The 19,845-nt window shown below is 45.0% G+C and overlaps 1 protein-coding gene across 3 annotated transcripts in view; it reads left to right on the top strand.

Moving 5' to 3' along the window:
• ATAT1 (alpha tubulin acetyltransferase 1) overlaps window positions 1-16,287 on the top strand; it is a 36,713-nt gene extending 20,426 nt beyond the window's left edge. For 2 of the 3 annotated variants that reach the window (XM_084830411.1, XM_084830413.1), the window contains 3 exons: window positions 12,467-12,558; window positions 13,608-13,662; window positions 15,178-16,287. In XM_084830411.1, the coding sequence (XP_084686537.1) occupies window positions 12,467-12,558; window positions 13,608-13,662; window positions 15,178-15,529 (499 nt within the window). In that variant the 3' untranslated portion in view covers window positions 15,530-16,287. The remainder of the gene's footprint in view (window positions 1-12,466; window positions 12,559-13,607; window positions 13,663-15,177) is intronic. The other variant, XM_084830412.1, reaches the window with a different exon arrangement.
• Window positions 16,288-19,845: the final 3,558 nt, after the last annotated feature.

Raw genomic sequence — 19,845 nt, 5'->3', positions numbered from 1 at the left:
CAACCCCTGCTGCATTGTTTCCCCCGCTGATCATCCAAACACCCCCATTATTTAGCCGTTTCTCTGGCTTCTGAAACTTCACCAGGCACTGTCCGCACACCTCCAAGCATATCTCCATACTATGAGGGCTAAATTCTTCCTTTTTTAAAAAAAGAAAGAAAGCTGAGATTTTCAGGATGCTTTATTCTGTGCTTAATACCACATTTTGAGCTTTTGCTGCACTCCTGTGGAATTGAGACATACAACCAGCCCTGCATGTTAGAGGGCCTTTTTCTAAGAGGTTCCTGGAATGTGGAATGCCAGGCACTTCTCTTGCCATTGGCAGCCCTCCTAACAGAGGTGGGGTAAGTTTCTCCACGCATGAAGCCTAATGTTTTGCCCAACCCCAGTATTGTGCCATCCAAAATGGAGTAAGAGATTATGAAATCCCTGGGCTGGAGCTGACCTCTGACCCTGGAGATGACACTGATTTTACTGGCTGTAAGTGCATATAGCGGCCGCGGTGGCTTAGTGGTTAAGACGCTGAACTGCAGACTGGAAGGTTGGCAGGGCAGCGGTTCAAGACCCGAGTGCTGCGTGATGGAGTGAGCTCCCGTCTTCAGTCCCAGCTTCTGCCAACCTAGCAGTTTGAAAGCAAGAAATTGCAAGTAGATAAATAGGTACCGCCTCGGCGGGAAAGGTAACAGCGTTCCGTGCACCTCGGTGTTCAGTCATGCCGGCCACATGACCACGGAAGCGTCTTCGGACAGCGCTGGCTCTTCAGCTTAGAAACGGGGATGAGCACCGCACCCTAGAGTTGGACACGACTGGTTGGGGACACCTTTACCTTTTTTACCTTTTTAAGTGCTTATACCCAATTGAACCTCAACAGCAAAATCAGATGGCCCTTTGGATGAATGAGACTGCCCTAGTCAATCAGTCTTAGAAGCTTATTATCTCTGCACATGCACTTGTTCCTCCAGTTCTACATCCCCTGCTCTGCCTAGACTGTCTTGCTGCCTCCTGATGTCCAGTGCTCCCTCCCATACCTCTTCCACGGCACCACCTCTTTTCCTTTAAATCCCTCCTCAAAGGCCTCCGTTTTGCCTCCACAAAGCTTTTGACCTGCTTGGTTCTGAACTGCATTTGTTCTTACTCGGCCTTTGTTAAAGTTCTCCCCTTCCTTTGTTTTGAGCTGCTTGGGTGTAGGCCTCCCTTGTTTGCCTACACCATTGTATAAAGCTTTTCCATTTACATGGCACTTTAAATAAGTGATAATAGCAGAAATGCCAAGAGAATACTTTCCCAAGAGAGGCCCCACTAGGAGCAGCTTTCCTAACTTAAAGCATAAACATATGGGGGAGTAGATCAAGCCCATGTAGGAAGTATTTGGATTAAATCTGCAAAATATGCCTTATTTATACCAATCTAGACACCCAAGGCAGAAGTGTAAGAGATTTTGAAACTAAAAGATAGTTCCTGGCAGTATGGAGGGCAGTAGAAATTCTGGAGGTCACAGGCAGTTTTCAGGCTGGAACTGCACATTGCACTGACAGATACGGGTTCACAGCCTCATAGAATAGTAGGGTTGGAAGGGGCCTATAAGACCATCGAGTCCATGTTAGTCAAGTAACACGAGGGAGCTGGTGTTTGCCAGGGAGAAGCAGTAGGGGGTGTTTAACCCTTCTCCTACAGCTTGTAACTCAGGCTGTTCTCTCCTGCCCAAGGCAGGTGTCTTCCCAACCTCAAAGCCAAGCTGGGGCAAAAAAGCAGAGGGAAGAGGAGATGGGGGAAGAATAGCAGCAGAAGTGTTAAGAAACCTATCCGATCATTGATTCTCCCCTAGAAATGCCTGCCCACACATTCATGTTTCTCTCTGCCTCTGTCTCCCTCTCTCTCACCTTTGTTCAGTGGGCTGTTCTTAGGTGAGGCGTAATCACACACAGGGTTATATCCCATATGCCATTCCACCAGCAATTCCCTCCTTCTGGCGAACAGGTTTCCCCCTCCCCCTGCACCACCACGCATGCCCCCCCCCCACTTCTCTGGAGGGCTGGTGAACCCTCCAGAGGAGAATTGGGGGGTTCACGGGGGGTTGCAGGGGGGAGGAGAAAATGGGGAAGTTCCATTGTGTGAGTAGAAGTCCCATTGTGCGAGTGGACTTCTGCTTGTGTTGGATCCAGCCCAGTGGTTGGACATCTAACCCCACGCCCCTGTTGAATGGGCACAGCTGTAACAGAGACCAGTTTGCTTATATGGCTTCCCCACTTAGGAACATAGGAACTGCCTTGCTGAATTGGTCTTTCCTCCCCAAATAGTTAAAACATAGGAAACCCATGGAAACTCCAAAACACACCACGGTCATTATTCATACATAGTGTATGAATAATTACACCAGCAGCTCTTGTATCTTGCTTTAGTGGTGTTGGCTCTAGTCCTCACTGTTTAGTTTATGGACCTCCTTCCTGCTGTGATGTATGTCCTGTCACTGTAAAATTCGATCCATTTATAGCTACTGATATTACTGTAGTATAACATTAATCCAGCATCAAAAGTATCATAGGGTCATTTCCAGAGTACCATTTCTCTATAAGAAACATTGCTCTCGGAAGAGAGATATTGTCTTTAGTATCTTTAATTTGATGCTTTTCCCTCAGTCCATCAGGGATCTAACCTGTCTCTTCCTTTTTTTGTTTTTGATACCCATCCCTTCCTTCCTCCTTTCCTTCCTTCCCTTTCTCTTTCTCTTCCCCTACCCTCCACTGCCAGCTCCCTGAATCGCTCTGAAAACAGCCATTGATCGCCGGTCTCTGCTGTGTCTCCCCAACCGTTGGGCCTCCACTTGTGTCTTGAGTTCTTTCTAGCAATGAGATTTGGTTTTACATCCAATTTCTTCACCCCCTCCTTTTTTATAAGCTTTATGGGTAGAACCTGTAAGGATGTGGTTTATTTATATAGTGTTGGGAGTGTGCGGTGGGTGTTTTAGGGGGGTTGCTTCACTTTTTTATGCCATGATTCCCAAAAGCCCTTAAGCCAAGGAACCTGGTTACATTTTAGAAGAGCAGATCCTCTTGCTTTAACTTCAAATTATTTATTGAGTGCTTCAGTTTCAAAGTGGTGAGAGTTTACAGCTGGCAAATTATTGGTGTTCTAGACAAAACACCCTACATTGTTTTACACACACCAAGAAATGCTTTCTGCATGTTGCCACATAGACCTGCCTTGGGCTCCTCAGTCAATGTTGGGTTGTGATTGCCAATCATGGATCCAAAGAAGACATCGCTAAGCTAGTGGCCTCCTAAGTGTAAATTACCGCTTAGTTATAGGAGGCTTCCCTTTTAAAAGTTGTTCCTGTGGTAACTAAACTAACACCTGAAAGAATCATGGCAATGTCTACCATTAGGCAGGGCGAGGTAATGCACCTCAGACGGCAGATTTTAGAGTACCACTAAATGGAAACTATCAAATTATTTAAGCGGTTATGCTTTACCACCGGGGGCGGCGGCATTGGGCTTGTCTGCTTCAGGCATCATTTGGCCTTCTCTCCCTTCCACAATTTTTTCTTTCTTAGATTGAAAACAGGCAGTAGTTTTATTTCAGGGAGTGGAAAGTGGTGTGAAAGAGGCGTCGGTGCCAGTGGTTCATCCACATCTCACTGTTGTCTCCAGTAAACTGGTTTTGTTGCGCTTCCAACACCTGCTTGTTTTGACATGGAACCTGCTGCTTTAGAGGTGCCCAAGCTAGAGCAGCTTGCCTGGCAGCCTCATTTTGTAAAGGAGACAGCGATCTTTCTGGGGAACGTTTGGTTAGTCACCAGAGATGTCCTACCATTTTCATCGTGTATCTGACAGAACATGCTTCTGGCACAACTTATTAGTTTAGTCTTTAAGATGCCATGCGGCTCTCCATTGTGTGCGGTACGTTTTGTTGATTACTGCATCCGAAGCCATTGTCTTCGAGCAACCAGGCAAAGCTTTTTGTGAAAAGGAACTGAGCTGGTTTGTTCTCTTTCAGACTATCCATTTGCTATGAATGACTAGCATAGATAGGTTTGTAGGTGAGGAACTTTTGTGGACCTGTTTGCAAAGCTGGACAAGGGATAAGTCCCTGCGAGCTCAGTGAGACCCCCATAGCCTTCTTGTTTGTCCCTCAGCACAATCCCTGACCTTGAAAGAAGGCCCCTTTTCTCCTCTCCGCCCATCCCTGACCATCATGCACCTCAGCCACTTTCTAGACATGCTTTGCCCTTATGTTGGAATGAGTGACTGAGATGCCCAATAAGGTTACAGTATGCTCTGATTAAAATGTTCATAAGGGGAACAAATGGAGTGGCCTTATACCAGCTCAGATCATTGATCCATCTCACCCGGTGGTGTCTGCATTGATGGGCAGCAGCTCTCTGAGGTTTCTGATAGAAAGGGATCTTTCTTAGCCCTGGCACCTGAGATGTTTTAAGTGGATCTGCTGGGGAGTGAGCCTGGGACCCTCTCCTGTGTGGTCAACCCCTCTGGAAATGGGAATGATGTTTTCATAAGGCAGGAATGTTGCACCCCAGGCGTGCAGGCTGAATCAAGCCCACCTGGGGTCTCACTCCAGCCCCTTTCCCCTGACAGTCAATAGTTGGTAGTTTCCTGGATTTTGTGCAGGATTTTTTCCCATTCTAAAAGGTTGAACTGCCTCTGCTAAGGCTTAGTTACTGGCAGTAAGAGCTTTCAGCTAAAACATCCTGGTATTTTGGGTGTTTTGGCCCTGCCCCCTTTTGCCCTTGGCCCCACCCACCACTGGAATGTGATCCCGAAGGACATCTCCAAAATTGAATTTGGCCCTTGGGCCGAAAGAGGTTCAACGCCCCTGCCGTAAGGAGGGGCATCCTGAAAAAAAGCAGATTTCAGCCCAGCTATCGCCCCACTTGTTCTCAGCCTAAAATCATTTCGTGCACTTTAGTGCTTCTTTCCCCAGTTAACTCCTAGTGGTTTTGAATGCAGGCAAGAAGTATTTACCAACGTTTTGGTTTGGTGGGAGAGTAAGAGGAGCCAAAATTGGGTTCTGTGTGTGACTAAAGTTGTTCCTTTTTAAGTGGAACGTTATTTTCTCCAAACATCCAGAGCACACTAAGGTGGCTGGGGAATGCTGGGAATTGTGAGACTTTTTTCTGTCTAAACATGCAATTCCATAAACATGCAATTCCATCCTAATAGCAGTTTCCCCCACTCCCCACCCAAATTATAAATTAGGCTTTGCTGACAAGAGTCCCTCTCTATGGGGCTCAGGCCAAGCATCTGCAGAGAGAGAACTGAATGAAGCCCACTGCAGTTATACAGCTCCCCAAAACTCTACTGATCATCCATTAGGCCATTCAAGCATTTGATCCTTCTCTGCAGCTTCAGCCTTGCCCTGTTCTCCCATCTTCCTCTGCTTTACAGTCTGCCAGGTCTGTTGTCTGTTGTTTTTTGGATGTTGTTTGGTCTGTAGGGACAGTTTTGCCCCTTTGTCTGTTACGTGTGTTGCTGTGTAGTTTAAAAAGGAAATCGCTTTGGGGGCTTGAGAACTTGACAGCAGTTGCTTCTGTACTCCCAAAGCAAGTGAAGCCTTTACGAGGCTTATAAACGGTTACCTCAGCTGGAGAAGCAGAAGTTCTGAGCTTTATTTTCAGGTCCAGGATTGAAAACGGATGGTTTCAGAGGACAAAGAAGGAAACAAGGAGCCAAGAATGAGGATCGGGGCTTGCGTGCCTTGGAGAGAAGGAATTTATCTGTAGCATCAAGAAAGAGAAAGGTGTTGGGAACCAGACATGCAAAACAGATAATTGATTTGCCAGATAAGCAAAATGTATGTGCAGTCAGGGCTGTGTGAGATAGGGAGGACAAAAAAAATCAAACGTGTGCCAAGGTTGCCCAAACTCTGTGCCAGGAAAAGCAGCAACTTGTCTAACAATGTACATAAAATAGTTGCTTAGCTTTCATAATGTAGATGTTTCCTTAACTGGTAGTTGTGCTAATATAAGGAGCAAGGAACTATAGAGCCAGTTTGGTATAGTGGGTGGGGTGTTGGAATGGGACTGGAGAGACCTGGGTTCAGATCTCCACTCTGCCATGATGCTCATTGGGTGACTTGGGCCAGTGATTTTCTCTCAGCCTAACCTACCTCACAGGGTTGTTGTGAGGATAAAATGGGAATGGGATATGCCATGTATGCTTCCCTAATCAGTTTGGAGAAGGGTAAGATAAAAATGTAGTAACGTTTCATGTTCTGGGTATTGGAGCCTGCCTTCCAAACACTAATTCCTGCTCAGACTCCCCCACTCTGGCTTCTGGGATTTAGTACCTGATTTCAAGCCTATCTTTGCATAACAGCCAAAATGACTTGCTCCTATTACTTGATGTAAACTCAGAGTCTCGGGTTGCTAAATCTGAAACCCAATACCATGTTCCCTAGCTTTGTAGTGAAATTGCGGAACTGTGGAGTACCCACCACTGCATATCATGAACAAGGTTTATTTTGTACCCTAGATATAACTAGCACCACCCGATTAAAAGAGGCACAGAGCAGGAGAGGAGAGGAGTTGGAAGCAGACGTGGCTGAAGCACTGTCCATTTCATGTGCCAACAGTCACCCTGTATGGTCTTTTGTCGCCTGCTTATGTTGGCAAAACACCAATTGTATCATGTGGCCATGTGGGCTGTTCTTGTGGGAGGTGTAACCCCATGTAGGTTGCGTAGTTGTGCCATCAGACAGCATGGGCACAGCTATAATGCAGACCACGGAATCTTGCTTTTGGCTTCTAACCAGCCATCCAGTTGACCCCAAGCTCACAAGCTGATTGTGAGGGTGATAGATATCCTGCTGTTGTTTGTCCTTGGCATCTGGGACTTGGAGGCACATGCCTGACATTTTGAGTCAGGGTCGAGCAGACTTCAGGCCTGATGGGTCTCCTTTTTATTAGAAACCTGAGGTCCACCAACTGAAGCCCAGTGCAAATTAGTGGCTTGAGTAGAGGGGAACAAACTCTTAGAATTAAGGACCAAGGCACCTTGCAAGGTTTATAAAACTATGCATGGTGTGGAGAAAGTGGATAAGGAGACATTTTTCTCCCTCATAATACTAGAACCTGGGGTCATCCCATAAAGCTGGATGGTGCAAGATTCAGGACAGACAAAAGGAAGTCCTTCACGCAGTGGCCTGGTTCACATGTAACAACAACCCAGAGACTGGGTTTGCATGATAACGGAGGGAAAATAAGTGATGGTTTACAAACCACCCTGATACCCTAGAATAAGCTATGGGTTTCAGGGCGATTTGTACACCACCCCAGCCACCCACCCTCGCCAGGTTCGGACATCACAACAACCCACGCCTGGTAAGGGTAATTACGCTAATTAGGCAGCTTGCAGACTGCGCAAGCAGGGGGAGAAAATAAGCCACTGTGTCTTATTTTCCCTCTGTGATCATGTGAACCCATCCAGAGTATGGGTTGAGTATGAGTTGTCATTGAATAAATGGGTTGTTGTGGAAGAGAACTCAGGAAGAGAACCCATGGTTTGTTGTTGGCTTGTGAACTCGTTCACGTTAACAACCCATAGTGAAATCATAGTTCAGGGTTTGCATGTAATGACCCACGATTCAATGACAACCCATACTCAAACTGTACTCTGGACTGTCATTAAATGGGAACCAGGCCAGTGCAGAGTTTAACTATGGAATTCACTACCACAAGGTGTAGTGATGGCCACCAGTTTGGATGGCTTTAAAAGGGAGTTAGACAAATTTATGAAAGGCTAATAGTCATGATGGCTAGTTGCTACCTTCAGTATCAGAGGCAGTATGCCTCTGTACACCACCTGGTGAGGAACGTGAACAGGAAGGGTGCTATTGTGCTGCATGTCCTGCTTGTGGGTTTCCCATGGGCAGCTGGTTGGCCACTGTGTGAACAATGCTGGACTAGATGATCCCTTGCTCATATCCAGCAGGGCTCTTCTTATGATCTTTTGTACACATGCTCAACCCAGGAATTTCTTTTCAGTACCAGAATTGAGGTGATAGTCCTGTTGCACACAAATCCACTCCTCGTCCCCCGCCCCCAGCTTTCTTCTATCTCAGCAGCCTCATTTAGAAGGCAGTGGGAGCTTTTCTGTTGTTGCTGTTGTTGTTTTACAACTGATAGCCAAAACCTTGGCAATCTACTGGTAATCATTCTTGAGATCTTCCAATAGATTTCCATCTTCCTTCTGCCCGCCTGTTTTAAGTTATCATTTTTAAAAGCTGATGATAGACCTATCTTCCATACATTTGTCTAATACCTTTTTTTAAGCCAACCAACCTAACAGCCATCTAAATTCCTTGAGTGTCTGGCTTGGGTTGCTTTTAATTTGGTTTCATAGTAACTTCCTTGTAGGCCAGGCACCTGAATGACACTGCTTCACAAGCATTATATAAACCTGTAGGTCTGTCAGCGACAGCCTTGATGGTTAAAAATGGACCCTCCAAGTTCAGAGGCAGTGTATCTCTAATCACCAGATGCTGAGGACAAATGGGGGTGTCTATTTTCATCAGGTCTGTAGGAATTGAACGTTTTCTTTCTCAAAGCTTCTAACCTTTGGTTTGACCTAGCATGGCAGTTCCCTGGGTGCCTACTCTTCTTCCCTCTTCCCCCACCCCATTTTCCTAACGGAAAAAGTGAAACTGAGTATGGCAGCCACTGGAAGAGGAAGACTGTACACAAACTAGAATTTTGCCTAGCACCTTAAGCACAGTAACAGCTTCGCTCTAGGAAATGTCTCTTATTCCATGCCATCGCTGCTCCTTAGAACAAAACAGACTTTAAAGCTGTTATGTTGTGGAGAACTCCCAGTACACCCCTTCCCCTTTTACCTGGCAACTTGACAGCATCCCTTCTTGAGGTTTGTCTCAATCCCCTTCTCTACTACCCCTTCTTATCCAAGCACCTGAGACTCCGAACTGACTTCAGCTGTTGGTGTCTGGCATGGAAAAATATGAATTTTTGTTTACATTTCAATAAAGTTTGGAATTTTTAAAAAAATTTCAATAAGGTGTTCTTTCTGGGTTTTTTTGTTCCACATCTGATACCTTCTAGAATAACTCTAAATCAGCTGTCTCCTGTAATACATGCATGTGTGGTCCAGCTCTGAAGAAAATCAAGCGTGGCAGCAGATGGGCCTGTACAAGCTGGGACAAAAGTGGACCTTCCTTTTATATCACCAGGTCGAGGCTTCTATCATCTTGGACACTCTGTAGGTTTTATTGGTTTCCTTTGTTCTCCTGAAATACAGCCACTTGGGGTGAGGCTTTTGAGTAACAGCCTCTCTGCAGAATGACCTAAGGATCACAGACAGAACAGTCTTGGAAGCCCCGATGAACTCCTGAATTCAGTAGAAATTGCTGGAGGATGGGGGAATACCAAAGAGGGCAAACCGAAACTGGAACCTGAGGTGGGAACTAGATTTTACATTATTTATTTGCTAGTTATATGCCAGTTTTCTGGTAATGCACACAAGGTGGTTTACCATTTTAAAATAATGTCTTACAATTCAGTGGGCACAATACAAAAGAAATAAGGGATGAGGGGGGGGAAGTAAATTCAGGTACCAACTCTTATGTAAGTGGCAGCTATACATTCTGTCTCTGTCCCCGTCTATAACATTTGATACAACTTGTCTTAACGTGTGTCCTGAAATCCTGTCATTTTTCTCATCCCCAGCCAATGATGTGGGGCAGTAGAGAAACACAAATACACACAATAAGGGTCTCCCCACAGTCATCAGCACCACAAATAGAAAGATCCAATGATATGGAAATAGTACCTATATTGTACTTACATATGCAATTAAAAACATAGATGTTTAATAAACTTTTTCAAATTTTTATTGAAATAGGCTTCTACCAGTGACCTGCAGGTGGAGGTTGACAATATCTATTGCAGTCTTCCCCAACTCAGTGCCCTCCAGATGTTTTAGACTACAACTCCCAGCATTCCTGAATACTGGCCATGGTGGTTGGGCCTGATGGGAGTTGAAGTCCAAAACATCTGGAGGGCACCAGGTTGGGAAAGGCTGATCTATTGTAATTTTAATCTTTGTATGAAACGTCTATTTTATTGTATATATTAGTACAGTATGAGTACTGTTTATATATCATTGGATCTTTGTGGTGGTGTCTATGGTAGGAAAAAGCAGGACATCAGGAAAAGGCCAATGTTGTGGGGTGGGAAAAAGCAGGACATCAGGAGATAGTTTCATTATAATATACCAGGAGAGAGCAAGACGCACAGTAGGACCCAAGTGTGCATTGAAATGTATAGTTCTGGCCTGAGAAGAAAGTATTGGAAAAGAAGTGTCTGGAATCTGGAGTTATGTTAGGTCTGTGCTTATGGCTCGATAGTCCAATATGGCTTGAAGAGTCAGTACAGATCATGACTGTAGACCATGGGATGTTACCATATACTGCTGGATAACTGGATCCTCTAGTCCAGTACTGTCTGTTGCAGCCTCCCCACCCTCCAGATGTGTTGGACTACAACTCCCATCATCACCAGCCAGCGTGGCCAATGGTCAGAGATGCTGGGAGTTGTCTACTGACAACATTGGGAGGGCCACAAGCTCTCCCTACCTGTGCTGTAATTGCAAAGCTGCTCTTCTACCACTGGGTTTCTCTGCCATTTTGACAGAAAACAGTACTGTGGTGGCACAAGTCTGCAATGGCAACTGGGTTGGGTTCTGTCAGAGCTTTTTCAAGGTGGTCCTGAGACCACCATCCACTGTACTAATGGCCAAAGAGAGATATTCCTACTTCTTTCTTTTTCCAGAATCAGTGTACACAATAGAGCATTAACATTAGACCCAGAAAATCCCTCGTTCAAACCTGCAAAGCCTCAGGTATGAAACACTTGTGTCTCTTGAGCTAATCTACCTTACAGGGTTGTGAGAATGAAATGTGGAGGGAATAGAGTTCAACCTTCCTCAGGCACAAGGTAAAGTAAATCCAGTGCTGCTCATTTACCCCCAGGAACTCCCCACTTCAACATCTAATAGATCTGATCACATCACTCCAGTGTTTTGTCACCTGCACTGTTTCCCAGTCTGTTTCTGGGCCCAGTTCAGAACACTGGTATTAACCCTTTAAAGCCCTAAATGGCTTGGGGACAGGCTACTTGAAAGGTTGCCTCCACCTGCATGTATCTTCCCCAGTCTTTAAGATCTTCATCTGAGGCCCTTCTCCAGGGCCTGCATTAAATTAGGTGAGGCAGGTGGTTACTTAGGGCAGTGGTCTCCAAAGTGGGGTGTGCAAGATGATCCACTGGGGTGCATGAGCTGCCTCTGTGTTGTGTGCAAGGCTGCCAAGATTAACTCTTCCCACTCAGCAAACTGGAAAGGAGATTAACCCTTCCCACTCTCCTTTCAAAGCCGAGAAGGAAGTAGTTACTTTCCTCTCTGCTTCCATCCTGCCAAGGGAGAGTGGGAAGGGTTAACAACCCAGGCCAAGCCACCAGTAGGCCAAGGAGTGGGGACTTTGGGCAGGGTGCTGGGCTGGTGGCCAGGACTCCTGGCCCTGGTGCAGGCAGGAGCCCGGCCAAGCACACCTGTCCCCTCCTTGCAAAGAGACCTAATCCCTCCTTGCAAGTTGACAGTGGTGTGCTCGCTTGATCATCAGCGTATAGCAACAGTGTGTGCACAGTTGTGGATTTACAGAATATATTAATAATAATGTTTTAAGTGAGAGCAAAAAGGTTTTTTGTACCGTTAATAAATTTTTTTTAAATGTTTATTTTATCTTTATCTCATCCTGTTTAATTCTTATTTTTTGTGTATGTTTATAATGTACATAATATCTTAGTACAGTAATACATATATAATTCATAAATAAATATATATTGGGGGTGCATGCTCAAAAATTTTTCACTGATAGGTGTGTGCGATCAAAAAAGTTTGGAGACCACTGACTTAGGGAAGGGGCCTTTTGGGTGGTGGTGCCCCAGGTTTAGAAAGCCCTCCTTGGGCTCACCTGATGCCATGTTATGATCTTTTTTGCTGCTAGGTGAAGATCTTTTTATTTTCCCAGGCTTTTTTAGTTACATGTTTTAAAGTGCATTTTTAGATCTTGGTTGGCACTAATTATTTCACCCCTCTGCTGGTTTTAGACTGCTTTTTAGACTGAATTTTGATGGATCAATGTTACATTAAAACATTATTAATACAACTTTTGATATGATTATTATTTTTATTGATTCCTAACTTTTGTAAACTGCCCAGAGAACTTTGTGGATCGGTGGCTGAAAAATGTTGTAAATTAGTAAATATTCTTCTGAGCACGGAAATCTGAGCAGCACCTCCTTGATTTCATCCCACGCATCTCTCCCCTATGGCATATCCCTTGCCCCCATTGCGTCCTTGCTTGGCGTCTCCGCCCTACCCATTGCTTCCTGCTGCCTCATCATCTCCACCCTCCCGCTTGTCTTTCCCCTCCCATCCTCTAGGAAGAGCCCTCAAAAGGACGTCCTAATGGCTCAGAAGTGTTCTTACAGCCGTTTCGAAAACTCTGCCCCAATTTTGGAAGACCTTCAGAAGAGTGAGTGAAGTCTGCGAGTGAGTGAAGTCTGCTGGGTTTCGGTGGTGTGTAGCGGAGCCAGGGTTCGCAGGGATGCAACGTCAGCACCTTTCATAGCACGTTGCTTGAATGGGCAATTAAGATCCTTTGGCTTTACAAAAGACCTGCTCCTAGTGGATGTAAACTCCTAGACCTTGTTGATATGGATCAACACAGTTGCCTCCAGGTTTGGACTGTCCTTGGCTGTGGGGGCTGTCGTCAAAATTTAGCACTATACCACTGAGTGAACTATCTTTTTTCAGATACCTACCCAGCTTTATCTCAAAGGCCTGGGGTAAATAATTTTACTCAAGACAGTTTAGGATCCTTGTCCCTGCAGGACTCACTTAGTAATTAATATTTTTGTATCACCTCAGCCTGTGGAGACCTTTACGGTGCTTGTCTAATTTATATATGAAAAACATATGAACTCTCTGTATTCTTTGTCAATCCATTGCTCTATCTAGCCCAGTATTGCCTACTCTAACTGGCAGCAGCTTCGTGCTATCTCCAGCATGGGTTCTTTCCATCCCTCTTACCTGGATCCTTCAACTGGAGAAGCCAAGGATTGAACCTTGGACTTCTATGCATGTAAAACATGTACTTTGTCCATGAGTAAATAATACTGGGCTAGATGGACAAATAGTCTGACCTATTCATAAGGAAGCTTTCTGTATTCCTATTCAGAAAACATTGGCTTGGATGTTTCTTTTTGAAAAGTGGTGATTTTCAGGATACTGAAACTTGCCTTCAGTACAACATTCTATGCTTGTGCAAAGCAATTCCAGCCATGCAAAATGGTGGGGCTCCAACTGGTGGAGATAACATTTGATTTGTTACTTGCTAACATTTCAGGCCTCAGAGGCATTCCTGTGCAAGAGCCAGTTTTGCCCAGTTCTGGATGCCTTTTCCACATTTTTACTCTTGACATAGCGTGCTGCCTTCCAGGACAAGGGAGTGTGTGAGGAAAATATTGTAGCATCCATGCTATCAAATGTGATATGTGCTTGGTTTTCTTCCTATTTCTGTAGGTCATCTAAAGGACATCCCTGGACCACCAAAAAAGCCTATGGGTTCAGAAAGCCAGTAAGATATCCCTCTTCCACTTCCCTCCTTGTGGCTTTTGTTTGTACATTTTAAGCTATGCCTCTCATAAACTGATATTGTTAGGGAGCAATCCTATGCATGTTTAGACAAAAAATACCCCTACAGTTCCCAGCATTCCTCAGCCAGCATGGCTGGGGAATGCAGGACTTTTTCTGTCTAAACATGCATAGGATTGTGCCCTTGGGGCACAATCCTATGGCTGCTAGACAGAGGCTAAATGGCCATAGGATTTTTCAGTTTTCAGGAACCGACCTTGAAGCCCGCACTCTGAGGTCAATTCCCAGAAAACCACCTCCCCGTCCCATCCCCTGCCACCTTGTAGGCGGTGTGGATCGTCCTGGGCTTCGCGCTCATAAGAGCAGCGTAGAGCAGGAGGAAAGGGAGTGTTCCCGGGGGTGGGGAGGGGCTGGGAGAGCGGAAGCATTGTTAACGACACTTCCTATGCATCTTCTGGCCATCTCCCCCTCCCCAACTGCTTCGGCTAGACAGCCGAAATCCACTGTCTAGCTGCTAATGCAGGGCAGCCAGAGTACGGAGGAGAAGATCGTCTCCACACTCCACTCACCATGCATTGGACAGGCGGTCACCTCCAAGTTCGGAGGTTGACGTTTATCCCCATAGGATTACTCCCTGCGTGTATTTAGAATATTTATATCTCACACTTCTGCCTGACGATAGGCCTCCAAGGCCCCTTGACAATAAGAGAAAGTGTACCTGAGGCTGGGTTTACACATGCGGTAGAATGAGGTGATAGAATGGACTGTTCCACTTCAGGCTACAGGGGTGTGTGTGTGTGTGACTTTTCTGCTTCTCTACCTTTTGACTGTTAGGGAGAAAGGTTCTAGCCATTCAGAATTGAAATTGCCTACATGAAATCTGAAATGTTTGAATCAATTTATCCACCGCTGATTGTTCAGTGGTCTCCCGGCTTTTTCAAGTTTTTCTCCCCATTCTGAAAGGTTGAAGTGCTTCTATCTATCTATCTATCTATCTATCTATCTATCTATCTATCTATCTATCTATCACATTTATATCCCGCCTTTTTTCCTCCTTGAGGAACCCAAGGTGGCGTACCTAGCCCTCCTCCATTTTATCCTCACAACAACAACCCTGTGAGGTGGGTTGGGCTGAGAGTCTGTGACTGGCTCAAAGTCACCCAGTGAGCTTCCATGGCCAAGTGGGGACTAGAAGCCAGATCTCCCAACTTCCAGTCCAACACTTTAGCCACTACACTATGCTGGCTTAGTTGCGGGCTGTAAGGCTGGCATTTTTGGTATGTTAGCCCCACCCCTTTGTTTTTGCCCATTTTTGTCTTTGGCCCAATTCACCACTGGAAAGCAGCCACTGAGACGTCTCTGAAATTGAATTCGGCTGTCAGCTGAAAGATGTTCAACACCCCTGACTTAAAGCATTGCATAACAATGAAGTATATTTGCTGCCACTGACCCTTGTACCGTCCCTGATCTGTCAGGATGATGTCATTTTTTTCTCCAGTAGGCCAGACAAGGTGGTGGTCAGCCATCCAGACCACCCAGAACCAACCACCCAGGTGGGAGAGACAGCTCAGCAAGAATCTTCACTTCAAAGGATGGACTCCCAGAATCTTGCTGCTCCAGCCCTTTCAGAAAGGACTAAGGACTGTGGTGATTTAGCATTGACGAATAGCCACCTCTCCTGCAAAAGTGACCATTGCACGGCCACACTCCTCCTGCAGCAGAACAAGGGATGGTGCAATGTGGCTAGGAGCCCATGGCAGATGAAGCCACTCTGGACAATTGCAGGGGGTCCCTACGAAGCCAAAAGGATCCTTCAAAAGTATATGTATCGCAACACCAGACCCTGGTGACAGGAATGACTCTAACATCATGGCTGTAGGTGCTGGGTCAACAAGACAATCTTGCCAATGCAAAGGGGAGTATGAAGTCTGCTTAGCCTTATAGCTTGCCAATATGATTGCCTTGGATGTTACAAAACTGAAATGCCAAACCTGGGTATTACAAAACTGAAATGCCAGCCAAATTTCACTATGATGTCCCCACATTTGATGTTTTTACATCTAACATGCTGAACTCCAGAACTGAATTATAAAATATTACTGAAGTTTATACACCGTCCTGTCACATAGGCTCAGGAATTTGAGGCATATGAAAACCGTTGTTCAAATTTTAGAAGTTTTGTGTTTGTTTCAAATTGGATACAACCCATTTGGGGATTGTATGGTATGCTGAACATACCACAGACTTGGGAAACAAAACTTTGGGAAAGGAAAGGCCATTTAACTTCTGTGCCTTTTTCCTGAGTATTAGGACTTGTAGGAAGAAAATATTGGAAGGGATGAATGGCATGCGCAATAAATCAACTTGATCCAAGTTCAGCAAAATGGATTTAGCATTTCTGGATCTGCATAATCTGAATTTAAATCCTTCCATTCCAGTTTGGTTTCTTTCTCTTCCTAATTGAACTAAATTAATCCACATAAATGGGGTCTGGATAGGGAGTTTAATTCCAATTAGCTAACACTTAAAGCTGAATTCATACTTTTATTTATTTCATGTTTTGTTTTATTTAATGGATGCTATACAAAATCAGCTGTGTTCATTTTCTATACCTTTGTCTCTTCTCAGTTTCTTTCTGATTGGATTCTTCATGCACTGATGTTTAGTCCAAAGTTCCTCCAGACTTTAATTGTAATGCAGAGTTGTTGTTGTTCAGGCGTTCAGTCGTGTCCGACTCTTCGTGACCCCATGGACCATAGCACGCCAGGCCTTCCTGTCCTGCGCACTCTCCCGGAGCGTGCTCAAGTTCATATTCATTGCATCGGTGATGCTATCTAGCCATCTCATCCTCTGCCGTCCCCTTCTCCTTTTGCCTTCAGTCTTTTGCAGCATCAGGGTCTTTTCCAGAGAGTTTTCTCTTCGCATTAGGTGGCCAAAATATTTGAGCTTCAGCTTCATTATCTGTCCTTCCAATGAGCACTCAGGGTTGATTTCCTTTAGGATTGACTGACTGGACCTCCTTGCAGTCCAGGGGACTCGTAAGAGTCTTCTCCAGCACCACAGTTCGAAAGCATCAATTCTTCGGCGCTCAGCCTTCCTTATAGTCCAGCTCTCACAGCCATACATTACTACTGGGAAAACCATAGCTTTGATTAGACGGACCTTTGTCGGCAAGGTGATGTCTCTGCTTCTTACTATGCTGTCTAGGTTTGCCATAGCTTTCCTCCCAAGGAGCAAGCATCTTTTAATTTCATGGCTACAGTCACCGTCTGCGGTGATCTTGGAGCCCAAGAAAGTAAAATCTGTCACTGCTTCCATTTCTTCCCTTTCTGTATGCCAGGAAGTGATAGGGCCAGATGCCATGATCTTAGTTTTTTTAATGTTAAGTTTCAAACCAGCTTTTGAACTCTCCTCTTTCACCCTCAACAAGAGGCTCTTGAGATCCTCTTCGCTTTCTGCCATTAGGGTGGTATCGTCTGCGTATCGGAGGTTGTTGATAATTCTCCTAGCAATCTTAATTCCGACCTCTGATTCATCCAACCCGGCATTTCTCATGATGTACTCTGCATATAAGTTAAATAAGCAGGGTGACAATATGCAGCCTTGTCGTACTCCTTTCCCAATTTTGAACAACTCGGTTGTTCCATGTCTGGTTCTTACTGTTGCTTCTTGACCCTCGTACAGGTTTCTCAGGAGACAGGTAAGGTGGTCTGGTACTCCCATCACTTTAAGAATTTGCCACAGTTTGTTGTGATCCACACAATCAAAGGCTTTAGCGTAGTCAATGAAGCAGAAATAGATGTTTTTCTGGAATTCTCTTGCTTTCTCCATGATCCAGCGAATGTTGGCGATTTGATCTCTGGTTCCTCTGCCTCTTCGAAACCCAGCTTGTACTTCCGGTAGTTCTCGGTTCGCGTACTGCTGAAGCCTAGCTTGTAGGATTTTGAGCATCACCTTGCTGGCATGTGAAATGAGCGCAATTGTGCGGTAGTTTGAACACTCTTTGGCGTTGCCCTTCTTTGGAATTGGAATGTAAACTGACCTTTTCCAGTCTTGCGGCCATTGCTGAGTGTTCCAAATTTGTTGGCATATTGAATGCAGCACTTTAACAGCATCATCTTTTAGGATTTTAAATAGCTCAGCTGGAATACTGTCATCTCCGCTAGCTTTGTTGTTACTAATGCTTCCTAAGGCCCACTTGACTTCACTCTCGAGGATGTCCGGCTCAAGTTCAGTGACCGCACTATCATGGCTATCAAGGACATTACTATCATGGCTATCAAGGACATTAAGATCTTTCCTGTATCGTTCTTCTGTGTATTCTTTCCACCTCTTCTTAATCTCATCTGCTTCTGTGAGGTCCCTGCCTTCTTTGTCCTTTATCATGTCCGTCTTTGCACAAAACGTTCCCTTGAGATCTCCAATTTTCTTGAAGAGATCTCTAGTCTTTCCCATTCTGTTGTTTTCCTCGATTTCCTTGCATTGTTCATTTAAGAAGGCCTTCTTGTCTCTCCTTGCTATTCTCTGGAATTCTGCATTCAGTTCGATATATCTTCCCCTTTCTCCCTTTCTCCCTTGCTTTTTGCTTCCCTTCTTTCCTCAGCTACTTGTAAAGCCTCCTCAGACAGCCACTTGGCTTTCTTGCATTTCTTTTTCTTTGGGATGGATTGAGTTGCTGCCTCCTGAACAATGTTACGGACCTCCGTCCATAGTTCCTCAGGCACTCTGTCTATCAGGTCTAATCCCTGAAATCTATTCCTCACCTCCACTGTATATTCTTAAGGGATATGATTTAGGTCATATCTGAATGGTTTAGTGGTTTTCCCTACGTTCTTCAATTTAAGCTGAAATTTTGCAACAAGAAGCTCATGATCTGAGCCACAGTCAGCTCCAGGTCTTGTTTTTACTGACTGTATGGAGCTTCTCCATCTTTGGCTGCAAAGGACATAACCAATCTGATTTCGATATTGACCATCTGGTGATGTCCATGTGTAGAGTCGTCTCTTGTGCTGTTGGAAAAGCGTGTTTGCTATGATCAGCATGTTCTCTTGGCAAAACTCTATTAGCTTTTGTCCTGCTTCATTTTGTACACCAAGGCCGTGCCTGCCTGTTATCCCGGTGATTTCTTGACTTCCTACTTTAGCATTCCAGTCCCCTATGATGAAGAGGACATCTTTTTTTGGTGTTAGTTCTAGAAGGTGTTGTAGGTCTTCATAGAACTGATCAACCTCAGCTTCTTCAGCATCAGTGGTTGGGGCATAGACTTGAATTACTGTGATGTTGAATGGTTTGCCTTGGATTCGTACTGAGATCATTCTGTCGTTTTTAAGATTGTACCCCAGTACTGCTTTTCCCACCCTTTTGTTGACTATGAGTGCTACTCCATTTCTTCTAAGGGATTCTTGGCCACAATAGTAGATATGATGGTCACCTGAATTAAATTCGCCCATGCCTGTCCATTTTAGTTCGCTGATTCCCAAGATGTCGATGTTCAATCTTGCCATCTCATGTTTGACCACCTCCAGCTTACCTTGATTAATTGATCTGACATTCCAGATTCCTAAACAATATTGTTCTTTACAGCATCGGATTTTCTTTTCACCACCAGACACATCCACAGCTGAGTGTCCTTTCGGCTTTGGCCCAGCCGCTTCACTCTTTCTGGAGCTACTTGGAAATACCCTCTGCTGTTCCCCAGTAGTATATTGGACACCTTCCGACCTGAGGGGCTCATCTTCCGGCGTCATCTCTTTTAGCCTTGTGATACGTTCCATGGGGTTTTCTTGGCAAGAATACTGGAGTGGGTTGCCATTTCCTTCTCCAGTGGACCACATTTTGTCAGAACTCTCTGCCATGACCTGTCCGTCTTGGGTGGCCCTGCACGGCATAGCTTATGGCTTCACTGAGTTACGCAAGCCCCTTCGCCACAACAAGGCAGTGATCCATGAAGGGGAATGCAGAGTTAGGAGGACCCTTATTGTGTGTGAGAGAGTGTCTGATTTATTAATCTTAACACTTGTAGTGTCCTCTCCTACATCTCTCTGTTCAGCTCCTTTGGCTGGCTGTTATTATCTGAGGGATCTAATATTGGTTAAAAAGGGGGAAAATATGACAAGAAATACCTTTTTTTAAAGTCCTTAAAAAGTGTCAGTACTTTATGGGCCAT

This window comes from Heloderma suspectum, chromosome 2 (genome assembly GCF_057233095.1).
Source record: "Heloderma suspectum isolate Gila_16-S chromosome 2, 16-S_ref, whole genome shotgun sequence".
Classification (NCBI taxonomy): domain Eukaryota; kingdom Metazoa; phylum Chordata; class Lepidosauria; order Squamata; family Helodermatidae; genus Heloderma; species Heloderma suspectum.
The sequence above is the reverse complement of the archived record's forward strand: the minus strand, read 5'-3'. Positions and strand labels throughout refer to the sequence as shown.